The sequence below is a fragment of the Lepidochelys kempii genome, chromosome 3 (genome assembly GCF_965140285.1).
Source record: "Lepidochelys kempii isolate rLepKem1 chromosome 3, rLepKem1.hap1, whole genome shotgun sequence".
Classification (NCBI taxonomy): domain Eukaryota; kingdom Metazoa; phylum Chordata; order Testudines; family Cheloniidae; genus Lepidochelys; species Lepidochelys kempii.
Window position 1 is genome coordinate 3,175,942 of NC_136382.1, and position 18,362 is coordinate 3,194,303.

General features: G+C 45.9%; 1 protein-coding gene across 2 annotated transcripts in view; it reads right to left on the reverse strand.

Moving 5' to 3' along the window:
* Positions 1-18,362, reverse strand: part of HADHA (hydroxyacyl-CoA dehydrogenase trifunctional multienzyme complex subunit alpha) — a 38,185-nt gene that overhangs the window by 13,873 nt on the left and 5,950 nt on the right. For both annotated transcript variants that reach the window (XM_073335494.2, XM_073335493.2), the window contains 10 exons: positions 18,014-18,055; positions 17,849-17,919; positions 16,726-16,859; positions 13,355-13,493; positions 12,095-12,214; positions 11,916-12,018; positions 7,514-7,636; positions 6,585-6,703; positions 5,519-5,575; positions 1,608-1,717 (listed from right to left, as the gene is read on the reverse strand). In XM_073335494.2, the coding sequence (XP_073191595.1) occupies positions 1,608-1,717; positions 5,519-5,575; positions 6,585-6,703; positions 7,514-7,636; positions 11,916-12,018; positions 12,095-12,214; positions 13,355-13,493; positions 16,726-16,859; positions 17,849-17,919; positions 18,014-18,055 (1,018 nt within the window). The remainder of the gene's footprint in view (positions 1-1,607; positions 1,718-5,518; positions 5,576-6,584; positions 6,704-7,513; positions 7,637-11,915; positions 12,019-12,094; positions 12,215-13,354; positions 13,494-16,725; positions 16,860-17,848; positions 17,920-18,013; positions 18,056-18,362) is intronic.

Consider the following 18,362-nt stretch of genomic DNA (forward strand, 5'->3'; position numbering starts at 1 on the left):
ACTGAACACTGACAAGTGCATCGGTGGGAACCAGTTTGGCAGAGTCTGTGCAGGACTTTTAAAATCCTTCTCCCGCTATTATGGCAGCAGGTCCTATGCGATCCCAGTGCGGCTGCTGGACTCTACGCTAGTCCCAGGCGGGGCTCTACAGTCTGGCTCACCTGCGCTAGTATTGTTAAAAATACAGAGTTATAAGAATGTGTTTAGACTTCATGGAATGGTAATACATGCATTCTACCAATCCCATTTCCATCTGTATCCCATGTGATAAGATAATGTCTAAATTTTGCTCCATACTATAAAAATGGTTGGGGGGGAATTGACAGTCTTAACAGGGGAGAAGCATTACCAAGCAGTTTACTACAAGAGGCGTTATCCTCTCCCCCTCCAAAAAAAGGTCTACAGACACTAGACAAGCCATTGTGGACAGAGAACTTTGTTGATTGCTTCTCCCACACCACTGAGGAGGTAACCAGCACGAGCCCACATCCCATCTCAAACACTGGGGGAAGGGAATAAAAATGTCTATTAAGGAGAAATTGGTCTCTTTATGCTGTCTGGACTCTGAAGGGCAATGATTCCTCCATACGAGCAAGAGATCCCCAATCCGCTTGGCTTGGGTTAGCCCTAAAGGACATTATAGCTTGCGTATTATAGAAGCTTCTTCTACCTTTTGAACTTAAGATTGGACCTCATTCATGTGTGTATGTTTACCTGCTTTAACCTTGTAAATAACTTTCTTTTTCCTAGCTAATAAACCTTTAGTTTGTTACAGGACTGGCTGCAAGCATTGTCTTGGTTTGAGATCAGAGTACAAGTGACCTGGGGTAAGTGACTGGTCCTTTGGGCTTGGGAGTAACCTGTGAATATTGCTGTGATTTCTGGTCTAAGGGACCATCTATCACCAAGTCAAGCTTGCCTGGGTGGCAAGACAGACCGGAATATTCAAGGGGACTGTCTGTGGCTTGCTATTAAGGCCGTTCTAGCGTCTGAGATGTTCACATTTGTTACTCAGTTGGTGAAATCTAAGTACACAACACAACCAGTTTGGGGTCCATGCCCTGTTTCTTGAGACTGCCTTGAGACTGGCACTCACCGTTGTAAGCCACTCCAGACAACGTGACAGACAGCATCACCCCAAGGATCCTCCTCAATCCCAGAGTCTAGGGCAGGGGGTCAGCCTAAAGTTGACCCAATAGGCAGCCGGAGGCACACATTAAACAAAAGCAAGTTACAAGAATCTGTGTGCGAATTTCGTTATCTTTGTCAGAGTCAACGCAATTCAAGCAGCAGACAATCCCTGGGAAGACAAAGTTCCTAGTAGGAATGCTGGTTAACCTCGAGGCAGATCACCAGTCTGAACACATTTCTATCTGACAGCAGTAACCCAGCCAAGGCTCACCTAGAAAAAGGTATCATCAAGTGGGGAGACTATGTGCTGGTGCGAAGTCAGACCTTCCATAGGACACTGGAATTGCTTTTTTGCCACACAGCTGAACAGAACCGGCTTGCATGTCAGACCCTAATGGCTAGATGCATATGAATAGGTCTAAGATTCTCTTTACAGCTCTGACTACTATCTTTTAACCAGTCTGTGTTTAACTTACTTGACCTCTTGTTTTGGTGCCCCAAACTTGTTCTTCTTGCACTGCACCTGCCCATGGTAGAGGCCCGTCAATGCCTTGGATTCTGCAGTCATTGCAAGTTCACCGAATTTCTGAATGAAGTGGGAAAGGAAGTCAGATGTTTTGGCCTCTGGATTTAACCGTTCCAGCATTTTTAGCATGTACAACAGGGCAAAAAAATATGCTTACATTCCAGAACAGTGCAGACATTCTAGAGCTGTGCAAGCAGGCAGAGTATTGCCACCCACAGGGAGAGTACAGAATAGCCAAACCTCCAGAGGGAGAAAGGAGCAAGGGATTTCTGTGACCTCCTGAGAGCCACAGAACACTAGAGCCTCTGTGGTGACCCATCAAGTTCCAGTGGCCTCCCCCTACTTGGGGCTGCCAAAAGAACAAGCAGAAGACTGCTCTTTCAATGATATGATTTCCTGTAGTTAGCATTATCTATGGCTTCTGAAGAACCCGTCCTCCACCCCTTGGCACAATGTTCAGAGATTATACAGCCAAAAGGAGCCACTGATAGTTTAATCTGGCCTTTTGCAGACCACAGAACTTCTCTCATTCTCATCTTTTGGCTGACAGTGCCTCCTTTGTGATGAATGAGGGTGCCTGCTGGGGACTTGATTTCAGTCTGTTTCCTCTCCTGCTTTACTCCTCCCATGTCTTCAGTTGTTGCTTTCTGCTCACTTTGTAATTCTTCCTCCATTCCCTGCACACTGCTCACAGAGGGGCATCTGCTTGTGGCTCACATACACTCGGGCTGTGTAGCCAAGTGCCAGGAGAGCAGTCCACAGGTTGCTGCCTGAGCTACTCCTGTGGCCAGCTGCATTAGGAGCTGCTCTGCCACTGGGGGATGGTATATGCTCATGGAAGGGCAGGCTCCGAATCATACTCCCTGTGGATCAGGCTCCTTCCTGCTCCCTGTGGTTCCTGGAGTAACTGGAGGATCATCCTGGGAAACACCACAATAAGGATCCTACTCTCAAAGGCTTTATGCACTTGAAGCAACAATTTACATCCCTTTGTAAACCAGTTTCTACTCTTATCTAGCAGCCTGTGTCTGCTCTGAAGTCAGTGGTTTGGAGAAGCTGGTTAGCCAGCTCCCCAGGCTTTGGTCGGAATAACCTCTCAGGAGTTGTTATTTAATGAAACAAGGAAGCAGGAGGACAAGAAATGTCAGTCTGGTTAAACAGCAAAGCTCCTGGTGTTACTCAAGCGGAAATCCACCTCCAGGGAAATCAACACAGTGCACAATGTGGCAATGTGTAAAATTCACTGTGAAGGGCAAAAAGCCAGAGAAAAAAAAAACAACTTTAAGCATATTAGAAACAGGAAGCCAGTAAGAGAATCTGCAAGTCTACCTACTCCTAGGGGGCAAAGAGGAGTAATCAAATATAAAGCTATTGCTGATAAGCGGAGTGATTTCCTCACACCACTCTTCAGAGGATGTTGGGACAATCTACCCTGGACTGCTTTTTCAGTTAAGGAACTGTCAGATCAAAGCACAAGAAGAGTTTGTTCCAGCACCATCTCACATTTAGGAGGGCTGTGTCACCAGGAACAGAAAGGTACACCCAGGAGTCCTGCGGGAAGAGAAACCTTCCAGAACAGCTACTGTGTCAGAGGACTGGAGGGTCAAAAAAGGCACAGGGGCTCCTGGGATTTAGGATATGAGCCATACTTCAGTACCAGGTACCCAGGTTGAAGTGATTACAAAAAAACACCCCCAGGTAAACAGGATATGGGACTATCCAGCACGACTTCTACAAAGGAAACCCGGGTCTCACTAATCTATTAGCAAAAAGAACAGGAGTACTTGTGGTACCTTAGAGACTAAAATTTATTTGAGCACAAGCTTTCGTGAGCTAAAACCCACTTCATCGGATGCATGGAGTGGATTATATAGCTCATCTTAACTGATCACTCTCGTTATAGTGGGTATGGCAACACCCATTTCTTCATGTTGTGTGTGTTATATATCTATATCTTCCTACTGTATTTTCCACTGCATGCATCCGATGAAGTGGGTTTCAGCCCACGAAAGCTTATGCTCAAACAAATGTGTTAGTCTCTAAGATGCCACAAATCCTCCTCGTTCTTTTTGCTGATACAGACTAACACGGCTACCACTCTGAAACTAATCTATTAAGATTTGTTGAGCATGTCCACAAAACAGAGAACTGAATAATTTGGACTTTCAAAGAGACTTTGATAGAGCCCCTCCTGAAGCTATTAAGAAAACCAAGTAGCCATGGGAAAGTGCAGGGTAAAGTTCTGACCCAGAGCGAAAACTGGCTGAGACAAAGAGCAGAAGTGGCCAGTTTTCATTATGGCAAATGGGATACCCCAAGGGTCTGTACTAGGGCACATGTTAAATATTCATGACCTGGAAAATGGGATTAACAGCGAGATGGAAAAACATGCAGATGACAAATTAAGTGGGTTAGTCAAGAATAAAGAATGACGGATGTACCCAACCTAGGTGAATGGACAACATGGCAGAGGAAATTCAGCACTGACAAGGTACAAGGGAACATTTGTTGGAAGGAATAATTTGAATTGCTCATTCATGTTATTGAGTTCTGGAACTATTCAGGGAAAAGATCTGGGTATCACTGTGGACAGCTCTATAAAACCGCCTGCCCAATGCAAAGCAGCAATCAAAAAAGGAAACAGTGTTAGGATGTAGAAGGAACGGAACAGAAAATAACGAAATTATAAAGCCATTATACAAGTGAATACTATCCCATTGCCCAGAACACTGTGCTTCGTTCAGGTTAGCCTGTTACAAAACACAGTAACAGAAATAGAGGGTTTCAGAGTAACAGCCGTGTTAGTCTGTATTTGCAAAAAGAAAAGGAGTACTTGTGGCACCTTAGAGACTAACCAATTTATTTGAGCATAAGCTTTCGTGAGCTACAGCTCACTACAGCTACAGCATCTGATGAAGTGAGCTGTAGCTCACGAAAGCTTATGCTCAAATAAATTGGTTAGTCTCTAAGGTGCCACAAGTACTCCTTTTCTTTTTGAGAAATAGAGGGATCAGAGACAGGTGGGGAAAGACTTCCACATGAGACTAAGATTCAAATCGTTTAGAAAAGGACCAAGGAGACATGCTAGAGGAATACAAAACAAACGGTGCTGAGTAGATACGTGCTGTGCTTATTTATAGTTTCTCATACTCCAAGAATTAGGGGACAGTCAGTGAAAGTGAAATGACAATGTTAAAACGTCAAAGAAAATACTTCACATGATACACAAACAACCAGTGGAACCCACTGCCACGTGGCAGAGGCCAAAAGCATCACAGAGTACTAAATAGGATTAGACATTTGTATTAGCTAAGACAGCCTAAGGGAGGTAAGCCCTTCTGCCACAAGGCAGGAGCCAACCCCTGACAGGGACTAGGAAGAAGCTTATTTATGGGAAGTTATTCTATAAATGCCCACTGGGGGTTTCTTGCGATCTCCTTTGAAGCATCTGGTACTGGCCACTGTCAGACAGATACTGGACAAGACAGACCACTGCCCTGATCTGGTATGGCAGTTCCTGTGTTTCATGCCCCCACTTCTGGCTCTGATCTCATTATGAAGCACTTGCCTACTTTACTATCAGACCAGAGTCTTTATGACCCAGGAATAGGGGACACTTTGTCCAGACTTATGAATATTTGACTACATTATCTCACTGGTTTAAAACATGCACATATGTGAGGAGATGAAGATACAGACCCAATTCCACACAGAACAGCAGCACAGGGTCACAGGATGGGTGCCCAACACTACCCCCTCCTGGGCTGTCCCTTTAAGAGCATTCCCTTGTGCAAGGCTGAAAGCAAGTTTGAGGCAAATATGCAGCTTAAGAATAAAACAAGAGTTCCACAGTATGCTTACCTGGGATTCAGCGAGGTAGCCGGCTTCATTCCCCTGCTCCAGGCCAGTCTTTACAACCTACATGCAGAAGAGACACAGTGAAAATGGGCCATTTCATACATAATGTTCTCTTTTCACGAACAATATATTTAGCAACAGGAAGAGCCCTTCCCGGCCAGTTCCAGTCATGAGATTCTCTTAGAATAATATGGAACAGATGCGCAAGAGTTCAAAACAAGCTCACAGCAACATAGTCATAGGGTAGATATCAACGGTGGGGACACTCAAGTTGCCATCAGTTTAATTCGCGCACTGAGAGCCTAGAATCTGGAATTACTTCAGTAGGGTTGTGCACAACATGGGATAGGCAAACTGACGCTCATGAGTAAACAGGAGCAGCTTAAAGCGGCTCCCCGAAAGAGGTCTCAGCTACAGAAAGCTTTAAAATAAGAGGACATTGTAGGCAAAGTTTTCAGTTGCATCTAAGTGATTTAGGAGCCTAAACGCAATTGGTTCAATGGGATTTAGGTGCCTAAATCACTTAGGCACTTGAGATTTTTACGGTGCGCTTGGTCTTGTACAAACATACTATCAATGCTCCAAAGGATCTATAATCAAGTTATCTAGCTAGAGATGGGGTGAGAATGGTAAAAGGGCTGCAGTTGAAGGTTTCATGGAGGAAGCGTATTCTCTTTTATCTATCCTCCTTCCCTTTACTGTGGTTCTGGCGTCCGTCCCCCCCACCAGAATATTGGCAAGCTTGTATTTGAACAGGGATGTGTTTCCTTTTGGAAACACTTGTGAATTCCACTGAATCTGATGCACAAGCTGCTCATGCCACTAAATGGACAGACACTTGAGTGTCACGTAGCCAAATCCTCACAGCGATTTATGGCTTGATTAAGAGCAAGGGGAAGAAAAATCTCTCTCTGCGTAAGGCATTTGTATTATTCTAGCCCCCAGGAGCACCAGTCGTGAACCAGGACCCTGTTGTGCAAGGTGCTGTACAAACAATCCTTGCCCCAGTGAGCTCACTGATCTCACCCAGATGCAACATTCGTGTCATGTGACTCAGGGTGGGGGTTACCTCAATGATTTTCAGGGGAGAAGGGTAGAGTCCTTTTGTCTGCTGCTGCACCCTTTTCTCCACTGTTTTGTAGATCTGCTGCCTCACAAAGGGAACAGACAGGGCATAGTCTGTCAGTTCTGCAAGAGGACACAAGGCAACACTTCAGTGATCTGGCATATGCCCAAGTCCAGCCCTTACATGGACACTAGCTAGTCAGCTACAGTGACCAGTGTGGATGCTGCAGCTCTGACTCGCTAACTTTCTATGGAAGGAGGAGAAGAGAGGTGCTCACCTTAAATCCTGTTACTAAATATGGCTAGCACAGATCTGATTAGAGGGCAGACCATTTAGACAGTGGAACTTTCTTACCATCCATTCCAAGGTGATAAATTCCACGGAGAGCCGAAGGCTGCTCCTATGGAAATCAAAGGCAAGAACTCCAATTGACTTCAGTGGAGCAGGACTTTATAGCGAGATGTAGTGGCTTCCTCAAACTCCATTAAATAAGGATTATAACCATTACCCACTTGTGAAAGTGCTTTTCTAAAGGGGATCAAAGCCGCATTCAGTGCACAAGTTGGGATGCAAAACGTGGCACTTACCCCAGTCTAGCCAGTGGACACTGTGGGCAACTACAGCAGAAGTTCCATCAATGTACCTTGGTCCCAACTCCCCACTTCCTACTACTCCCGTCAGGGGCCCTTCCACACAGCTCTGCCAATGCACCTTCGTTCTGATGTGCAGCCTGCTTTGCTCCTAATCGGAGACCAGCAATCCTGCCAGTTCAGGGGTTGCCACAGTATGGCTACTGCTGTCTAAAACTAGGCCAATTTAATTCATGAGGGATTTCTTGAGGATTTCAAAATCATGTCTCTAGAGGCAGAATTGAATTAACCCACTAAGAAGCCTTTAAGTTAAGCTTTGTTGCCTGTATCACATGCACTTACTCTGGACCAGTCCTTTTTCCCTTTTGGGGGACACTGTCTTATCGGCTAATCCTCTGGCAAAGCCAATCGCTACCTCCTCCAGGTACTCAATTGTTCGTTCTTCTGGACTTTTGGTGCCTGGTCCTAGGAACACAGAAAGGATGGGTCAGAGAGGGGGAATGCAGCCTGCAGGATTACATGATGGGGAGGTATTTTGTTAGAAACAGCTCTCTCTGTAAAGATCAGGCCAAAGTGGACGCACCTCTGCTGATCTCTATAGCTCCACCCCAGACCACAGAACTGTTTTATCTGATAGAGAAATCAAGTACCAAAGAGTTAAGCAAACAGCTTTTAAGGAAGGCACAAAGCTGTAATTTAGCTTCAACATTATGGCATTTTCTGAGTAACGCCAGTGCGGGTGGGCTAACAACCTCACAGGACTAGGCAGTGAGTATATTAGCCATTGCTGGATGCAGCTTTGTAGCCGGACTGGTCCCAGGATATTGGAGACCCAAGGTGGGTGAGGTAATATATTTCGTTGGATCTTCAAGCTCCACAGAGCTCTTCTTCAGGTCTGGGAAAGGTAACCAGAGTGCCACAGCTAAATACGAGATAGAACAAACTGTTCAGCATAAGTAGTTAACACATTGTACCATGGAGGTCATCTCCCTAGACACCAACATCCCTCACAGTGACAGCATCGTCGTCTGCCTCGAATAGCTACAAGACAATGGGCAACACTCAGATCTCCACCCCAAACCTTTTCAACTAATACATGTCAGCCTCACCTATCATAATTTTACATTCAACAACAAAACACTTTGTCCAAACCCTGGGAACAACCTTGAGTACCAGGATGGCTTCCCAATATGTACACCTCTGCATAGAATTGAATAGAATAATAGAATATCAGGGTTTGAAGGGACCTCAGGAGGTCATCTAGTCCAACCCCCAGCATGGGGGTGCATGGGTCACCTTGAGGAAGAATTTCTGGAAAAAAAATACATCACAAAACCAATGATGTACCTGAGATACATTGATGATACTTTCATCCTCTGGACAGATTACCTAACCTCCCTCGTAGATTTCTATCACAACTTCAACAACCACCACCCATCCATCCATCAAATTCTCTGGAACACTCCCAAACCAGCATCAACTTCCTAGACACCATGATCAGCTTCAGCAATGGAACCCTACAGACAACTACATTCAAGAAACCCAGTGATTACCAGACTTACCTTCACTGATCCAGTAGCACCCCAGACACCCCAAGAAATCGGTTATTTACAGCCAGGCACTGAGATACCACAGAATAAGCTCCAAGGAGAAAGTCTGGAATATGCACCTTAACAAGCTCAAAACCACCTTCAAACAAGGACACTCCACCTGAGAAGTAGACTACACCATGGAACAGGCCACCCAGATACCCCAAGAGAACCTGCTTCAATATGTGGGGGGGAGGGGGGGAACCCTTCTGACCACCTCTCCCCCTCCAACTCTGGAACCCATAGGAGGTATCATTAAGTTATTACAAACCAGACTCTATGGGGACCACATCCTGAAAGAAATCTATCCCAAACCCTCTCTTAAAAAAAACCCTAACCTCACCATCAGAAGCAAGCTCTCCACAGACCAGGGCACCCCAGCTCAAAGCAGCACAAGACCCTACCATAAGAATTGCCAAACCTGTAGGCATTATAATGATCAATACTCAAGCTCAACAACTTTCAGGATCCATGGGTCTTACTTACACAGGCCTATCACAACATGCGATGTACCTCATCCAGTGCACTAGATGCCCAACAGCAGCTACGTGGGTGAAACCAGACAATCACTATGCTCCTGAATGAACTCACACAAAACACAAGGACAAGCACTCCTCATCACCCAAGGGTGAACACTTTTTACAAAGTGATCACTCCATATCTGACCTCTCCATCTTCATCCTCAAAGGAAACCTGCACAACACCTTCAAAAGATGAGCCTGGAAGTTTACATTCAAAACTTTGCGAGACACTGAAAATCGTGGATTTAGGTCTGTCGTGTAGACCTGGCCTATGTCGGTATAACCACGTCGCTTGAGGTGCGAAAAATCCACACGCCTGAGCGACAGCCATGTCGACGTTAACCTCCCATGTCGACAGCACTATGTCAACGCGACAGCTTCTCTCGTTGACCTAGCGATCATCTCTCGTGGAGGTGGAGCGACTACGCTGGCAGGAGAAGCTCTCGCCTGTTAGCGTCGGAGCATCTTCACTCAAGCGCTACAGTGGCGCAGCTATGCCAATGCAGCACGTTCAGTGTAGACCTGCCCTTAAAGGCACTGGATTGATGGCTTATTACATCCATCTGTAACCCACTATTTACCCTACGACTGCAGAGGCATTAACTGCCCACTTCACCCCGAATAGTCCCTTTCAATGGGGGTTAACTACTTATGCTAAACAATCCATCCTATCCTCTCCTACCTTGCATTTAGCGGGGACATTCGGAGGGCTTGTCCACACTTGAAATGCTACAATGGCACCACGGTCGTGCTTCCGCATAGACACTACTGACACCAAGAGCAGAGAGTCTCCTGTTGACGTAGGTAATCCACCTCCCCCAGAGGCAGCAGCTAGGTCTATGGAAGAATTCTTCCGCTGCTCTTGTGCTGTCAACACTGGGGATCAGGTTGGCTTAACTATGTTGCTCAAAATTCATGGCACCTTCATAATAAGCCAAGATGATTTGAAGGTACAGCAAGGAATATTTGCCCCTTTTTGAAGTGCAGCGCGATGCTGGGTAAGTGACCATAAAGGGTTTACATCAAACTCACCGACATGCTGGGGCACTTCTAAATGTCAATTTACCGAATTAGAAGAAAGCTGACCGTGTTAATCCAGACAAGATGGAGAGATGCAAGATACAGAAGCAAGGGACCTTATCCATTGCACTTGTGGAGGACAGGAAGACAGCATTTTCAGTTGAGAGTTTAAAAGGCCTACACACTTCCTTCACCAGGTGTTGGCCCAAGGAAACAAGCACAATAATTGACTATTATGGCAGGATCAGCTGCCAGAATTTAATAGTGCACAATAATTTCCATTCTAAGCCCCATTTTCAGATGCTTAAAGCTTTCTTGAGTTTTCACTTTTTGGGCTAAAGCTTCCCCACTCCAATAAGCCACCGGCCAATAAAGGTCCCTCAGTGCAGGAATAGCAGGGATCAACAGATTTAGCACTTCAGATCATGACTGCAATTGGCAAGGCATTTTCCCCTTCTAACTGAAAGTGAATTAGCAATTTTGAGTGCCCAAAGCTCTGGGGTTCTCCCGTCACTGGAGAAACAGCAGATCACCTATCATTATGCAGAGCACAGATACTGCCCTGAAATCCAGGTCTTGGGATATCCATTACCTTTAATAAGAACAGCCATACTGGGTCAAACCAAAGGTCCATCTAGCCCAGTGTCCTGTCTTCTGACAGTGGCCAGTGCCAGGTGCCCCAGAGGGAATGAACAGAACAGGGAATCATCAAGTGATCCATCCCCTATCGCCCATTCCCAGCTTCTGGCAAACAGAGGCTCAGAACATCATCCCTGCCCATCCTGGCTAATAGCCATTGATGGACCGGTCCTCCATGAACTTATCTAGTGCTTTTTTGAACCCTGTTATAGTTGGGGCCTTCACAACATCCTCTGGCAGAGTGTTCCACAGGTTGACTCTGCATTGTGTGAAGAAATACAGCCTTATGTTTGTTTTAAATCTGCTGCCTATTAATTTCATTTGGTGACCCCTAGGTTCTTGTGTTATGAGAAGGAGTAAACACCATGTTCTTAGTTACTTTCTCCACACTAGTCATGATTTTATAGACTTCTACCATATCCCCGCCCCTTAGTAGTCTCTTTTTCAAGCTGCAAAGTCCCAATTTTATTAATATCTCCTCATACAGAAGCTGTTCCATACCCTTAATCATTTTTGTTGCCCTTTTCTGAACATTTCCAATATATCTTTTTTGAGATCAGGCGACCACATCTGCATGTAATATTCAAGATGTGGGTGTACCATGGATTTATCACTTGATGTGCTCAATTAGTAAGACATGATCAATGAAGAATGCAGGTCCTATCCAAATTTATCTGCTCACAAAAAGGGAAACAGATCCACTCTGAATTCTAACCTTGACAAATTCGTTTAGCTTATGTAAAACATATGCTCTGCACCCTGAATACCCTGCACTGTGATTCCTGTTCCCTCCCCAAAAGCTGAGATTCTGGAAACGAGCACCCAGCCCAGATGATAAACTCTATATCCCATTAGATGAATGACCGCATCAAAGACTTCTCTACCCATTTAATCAAATTGGAGGAATTAATCCAAAGGGCAACAGATTAGTCCCTTAAGTAGTTTTAAGACAATTCTTGAGTCTTAGCCACTGACCTAGTGGATCAACCAATTGGTCAACCAGCCCCATCCTCTTTGCTCTGTCAGCACGGATGTTCTTCCCTGTCAGCATCATGTCAAAGGCAGCAGGAAGTCCCACCTGGAAGACAGACAGAGGGCGTCAGACCTGGAGATAGCGATGTGAAGGAAAGGAACTGCGCATCCTCTTAACTTACCATCTTTGGCAGCCTCTGAGTACCCCCTGCACCTGGCAGTAGACCCAGTAACACCTCGGGTGTGCCCAATACTGTCTTCTTGTCCTTGGTAGCTATTCTGTATTGGCAGGAGACAGCAACCTTGGAGGAGACAAAAATATATCCAATAGAATAGTTTGCACTTCCAGAACATCTCACTGCGGAAAATGCCAGGGCCCATCAATACACCCCATAGCCACCCTCTACGTGAGCAGAACTGCCTGGGACTCCCTCTTTGTCTCCGCCAGCTCTGGAGATGGACATTGGGTCCTATGTGGTCACAGATCCCAGCTGCACCCCAATCAGGGTCCTTTAAAAAGCATCTGGTTCTAACTGGCTAATCTCATTAAGTGCAATCAGAGCATAATCTTATTTACAGATTAACCCTGTGGCTCTGAAGATGGCATTTACCCCCATGCTGACACCAAGCCCAGACTCTTCACGAGATCGGTGAGGTCTAGATAGCACAGAGACAGGCCGAGGGACGCAACACACGAGCCTTGAGATTTCATTCCTAGCAATAACAATCTTGCATTTGAACAATGCCTTTCATCCAGAGACACCAGAAGAGCCTTGCAGTTTACAACTTTCAGGCTAACCACTTATTGCCTACCACGCTCTGAGACAAGATCCTCTCACCTTCCTATCCTCACTAGGGGCATGCAGTAGCTATTTGATAGCGCATAACACTAAACAGTTCAGACTAGGAAGTAACACTGTACCCATCTGAAATTACAAGGGGACTGTAGATAGGATGGGTACAATTACTCAAGGTGGGATCTGGCCAAGACACCCATTTTACACCCCCACTCTAACAAGGGCCTATAAAGGAACACAAGTGGTCAGGACCTGAACTGTCTCTCTCAACTGCAGTAACACACCCCCTAGCACAGCGCTAAGGTAGCGGATCAACACGGGGACAGAGGGACATCTGTCAAGACACCAATGTCTCTTGCGGCAGCTCTAGTATTCTCCCTGCAGGCCTCCCATCCAAATACTGGCCTGGTCCATCCCTGCACTTAGATCACAATGTCTCACAAGCTAAGCAGAAGGATGACTATGCCAGAGACCTCAAATGCAACAAAACAGGTCATTTACCATAAACAGAATTCAGCAGGTTTGCCGGCTGCCATGAGGCCTGAAATCCCATTTCTGTACTCTTAGGAATGGAGCTGAATTCTCCCAAGTAGCCCAGAGACCTCTGCAGCATCTGCCCTGCAGCCCTGAAACTCCCTACAGTACCTCTAGTCCTCCTCCCAGGCAGGAGCCGCTGATGGCAGCAACTATGGGCTTTGGAGATTTTTCAAGTTTCTCAAACATCTTCTGTCCTTCCTGAGAAAGCTGCGTCACTTCCTGAATGGTCTTGCAGGATTCGATCATACTGCAGCAGGGTAGAAAGACGGATCAGATGTGCATAGCAGTGCGGAGACAGCATCAGTGAAGTGGGGAGTGCTTCAGGCACGGCTTCCTACCCCCCACAGTTTTATTAAGAGAGATGCAGGATCAGTATAACCCCCTAGCCCTAGGGTGCCAAGCAATGCAGGAAGTCTGCTAAGACTGGTGGGCTGAACCACTGCATTAGAGTGCGTCTGCAGATCAAATGCAGGGGGGAAAGAGCTCACACAAAAGGCTTTGCAAACACTTGCCTCTTCGGGAGGGTGGAGGAGAGTAGGATAATTTGTAAAGCAGCACTCTGATCTCACACACTCAGCCAATTTGAAATGGCTAGCCAGTTAGTGTCCTTTGGAACCAGCCAGCAAGGGCCAGGAGAGCAGGATCTTCATGCTGAGGCCAAAGGAAGCCTTTGAATTCAACCTGTCTTTTTTCAAAAAATAAAAATAAAATACTCGCTCTGGCTGGTCTCCTCCTCCTCCAAGGCACATTTTATAGAGAATCTCTTCCCTTCCCGGGGTGGGCAAGGAAAACAGTGAGCTGTTGAAGGGCACAGAGATTACAGCTGCCCCCTGGCCAAGTAGCTGCTTGTGACATTATTGACATGAACTGGGACTGTATAGATCATTGTTGCAACCAAGGTCCTGTAGTGGCACCAAATCTTGTACAAAGGGGGTCAAATAAGGTGTCTCAGACAAGGTGATGGTTGGCTGGTTAGGATTATGCTGTCTCTGGGCATGTACCATTTTTGTATTTAAAGTTATAAGTATTGGCTCTAGACTGTCTGTAGTTCAAACTTGTGCTCTGCTTCTGGGTGACCCAGACAAGTTGGTGTCAGCTCTGCCTAGCCTGCTGGATGGCCCGTTAAGGACCATCAGCTGTACAGCTGAGCCACTGAGAAAAGGCAGATACGCCTTGTGACTCAGCAAGGTCTGCAGGGACCTGCCTATGGACAGAACTCGGAGGGCATGGCTACACTTGCAGATGTAGAGCGCTTTGAGTTAAACCAGCCTTCATAGAGCACAGTAGGGAAAGCGTTGCAGCCTGTCCACACTGACAGCTACAAGCGCACGGGTGTGGCCACATTAGCAGCTCTTGCAACAGCCACGGAGAGCAGTGCATCGTGGTCGCTATCCCAGCATGCAAGTGGCTACAACGTGCTTTTCAAATGGGGGGTGTGGTGGAGTGGAGTGTGACAGGGAGTGTGTTGTGTGTATGTGGGGGGAGAGAGAGTAGCTTTTTGGGGGGCCTGAGAGCATGTCAGCATACTGTCTTGTAAGTTCAGACAGTCCCCCCCTCCCTCAAGGGCATTCCACAGTAATGGTTCCTTTGTCTCGGAGCAGATAAGCAGCCCGCTGTCAGAACTGGAGCTTTCAAAAGGCATATCCGCATTCCTACAGCGAGTTCAAAACAAGGAGAAGAGCGGCTACTTGACTTAAGGGGATTATGGGATGTTTCCGGAGGCTGATCAGAGTGCAGTAATGCAACACCTCATTCACACTGATGCCCGGTCATTTCAGTCAAGGCGCAACATGCATTAAGTTATCCAGCACACGGCATGAAAAAAACCTTCTCACCGAGGTGGAGTACCAGGAGTGCTCTAGCCATGGAGTCAGAGTGTGCTACGTGCCTTGCCAGTGTGGACGGGGAGTGAGCTAGGGTGCCCGGGGCTGCTTTAATGCGCTCTAACTCGCAAGTGTAGCCAAGCCCTAAGGTTTTTTTCATGCCATGTGCTGGATAACTTGTCTTTGGAACAAAGAAAGAGAGGCCACATAGCAAGAGACTATAAAAGGTTGCTGCAGCACCTTCACCTTGCCTTCAATCCTGCTTCTTACCTCTGGAGGGACTTTGCTACAAACTGAAGCTCTGAACAAAAGACTGAATGACCCATCCCAGCTGTGGATGTACTCCAGAGACTTGATCTGAACCTGCAGTTTATTCCATCACTGCTGCAAGCCTGAACCAAGAACTTTGCCATTACTGTATGTAATTGATTCCATTTAACCAATTCTAGCTCTCATCTTTTCCTTTTATGAATAAACTTTTAGATTCTAAAGGATTGGCAACAGCGTGATTTGTGGGTAAGATCTGACTTGTATATTGACCTGGGTCTGGGGATTGGTCCTTTGGGATTGAGAGAACCTTTTCTCTTTTACTGGGGTATTGGTTTTCATAACCATTCGTCCCCATAATGAGTGGCGCTGGTGGGGATACTGGGAAGCTGGAGTGTCTGAGGGAATTGCTTGTGTGACTTATGGTTAGCCAGTGGGGTGAGACCAAAGTCCTCTCTGTCTGGCTGGTTCCGTTTGCCTTAATAGAAAAAAAAACAAAAAAACCCAGCTGTAACTGCCCTGCTCTAAGTAATTTGTCCTGAATTGATACTCTGAGAAGTGTCCCACCACAGGCAGCATTGTTACACTGCTATTTCCAGAGAACCCACAATATGAAACCTTGGGTATGGAAAGAAGTCTCCCACGTCACCCTGAAGTCTAGATGTGCTAACAACTGAGCAGACGGAGTTTAGCAGAGAGCAAACCAGAGTTCACTGTTAACCCTCAGACCAGCAAGACAGTGTGCAGTTTGTGTTTAAACATCCCAACAGCAGGGAAGTCCAAAACGCTGCGTATCCAAAAGGCAGCAACTTGCCAATGCAAGGAACCTGAGGCCTACAGCACATACCTTCCTTTGATGCGTGGCTCATATCCCAGCATACAATGCTCAAGCTAGCTAGGCTGTTTAGCTCATGGTAATCAGTTGGGAAACTGTTTTTCCACCACCATGAACGCACCTCTGCATTCATGGAAGTGCTGGCAATGTGTTAGAGTTTAGTGGGCCGCACTGACCAGCCATGATCCATAAATTCCAAGGCCAGAAGGGACCATCGTGATCACCTAGTCTGACCTCCTGCATAGCACAGGCCAGAGAACTTCCCCTAAATAATTCCTAGAACAGATCTTCTAGAAAGACATCCAAAAAATTGTCAGTGATGGGGAATCCACCATTCCAAGCTATCTCAGCTCCAGGTCCTGGTAAGCAAACCTCTGTCAAGATACACAGGGATAGATCTGGTGATCAGACTGCTGTCTCACTATTGAGGAAGCACAGATAGCAAGCTCATGTCACACAGGATCCCAGATCATAAGAGAATAGTCCTGTCCGCTAACAAAGACAATGTGGACAAAGCACCAGTCAGCAGGTGGCTTTTACTCCCCAATACTTACTTGATATCAGCCCCAGCAATGAAGCAGCCTGGCTTTGCAGAGATTAGGACAGCACTTTTGACCGCCTCATTGGCCCAGATTTCGTTCATTACCTCTGTGAACTCTGATTGCAGTTGTTTGGACAAAGTGTTGACCTGCAGACAACAAATGAACACTGTAAATACAGAATAAAGACAGAGGCAGAGTTCAGCCCCTCATGGAGCGCATGCCTTTGTTTCCCCACTTTCAAAAAAAAGACTTCAAGGGAAAAGAAAGAACCGCTATAAAAAGCCAAAGCTTAGTGGCAGGCAGGAATGGAAAAGTCCACTTCCCCTCCTTCAAATTCCCCAGAGCAAGTAACTCCCTCTTGTTCGACACCTTCGTATACTTGTTTCATGCAGGGCAGAGGATACATAGCTTGGGAATTTCCCGGGACAGCAGGGAAAGCCTATCGCCTGGTACAATTATAATGCTGTATTCAGCCAAATTACTCAGGGCAGAGTTCTGCTATAAAGTCTGATACCTTGAGTCTGTGCCACAGGAACACAGGAATTGCACAGCAGACTGCAGTGATTCATCTAGTTCAGGGGCCTGTCCTTGACCCTTGCCAGTACCAGGTGCCTCGAAGATGAAACCTCACAACGTGCTATTATGAAATAACCTGCCCATAGGGGAAGTTCCCTCCTAAAACTCGTCAGACAGTGATTGGTTTGTGATCTAGAGCATCAGGATTTATGACCCCTTTAAACGGTTAAGTTCTATATACTATAGCTATGAATGTTCTTCATTATACATAAAAATGGATCATCTGTTTTGAAACCTAGTAAGCTCTTGGACTCAATGAGATCTTGTGGCAATGAATTCCACTGGTTAGTTTACTGTGTACAGAAATTTCCCTTGGTTAGCTTTAAATGCATTTCCCTTCAATTTCAGCAGATACCCCCTTACTCTTGTAGAAAAGAGTAAAAGGAGCACCTGACATACCTTCTCATTTGTTACAGCTTGTTATAGATTGTGTCCCCTCCAATCTAAACCATGTATCCTCTAATAATTTTCAATGCCTTCTCTGAACTATTACTTCTGTTCTCACTTTATCCTTTTTGAAAAAGGAATGTCTAGTAATCATAGGGGATTAAAGCAATACCTTTGAATCTGGCGAGTTGAAACGTACAACTGCAACATCTCCTTTGACATCATAGTTAACATGAGTTCTAGCTGTAAACAAGAGGCAAAATATCTCTCAGAATTATGTTCTTACTGGATTTTCACAGAAAAGGTCACAAACCATAGTCAGTCTCTTTACACTTACCTTGACGAGAAGAGGAGCTGGCAACATTCCGGCAGGCGTAACCTAAGGAAGAGAAGTTCACAGGAGTTACAGGCTTTCCCAAAAAACTAGTGCAGCCACATTTAAGTTATATTGTCCTCAAGGCAGCCACTGAGTGAGATTTTTAGTTCCTCCCCCACCCACATATCAAATAGTCAATAGCTTCTACAAAGATTCTTCAGTAAGAGCATAGAAGTCATGCAGGCCACTGTTTGTGTGACCTTCGTGCCACAGACCTCGTACTGGTGACTTTCCAGCATCATGAATACCAACACAAGAGGCCTATAGAGCTCGGTATTAACCATGGATGCTGCAAGTGGAACGGAGTGTT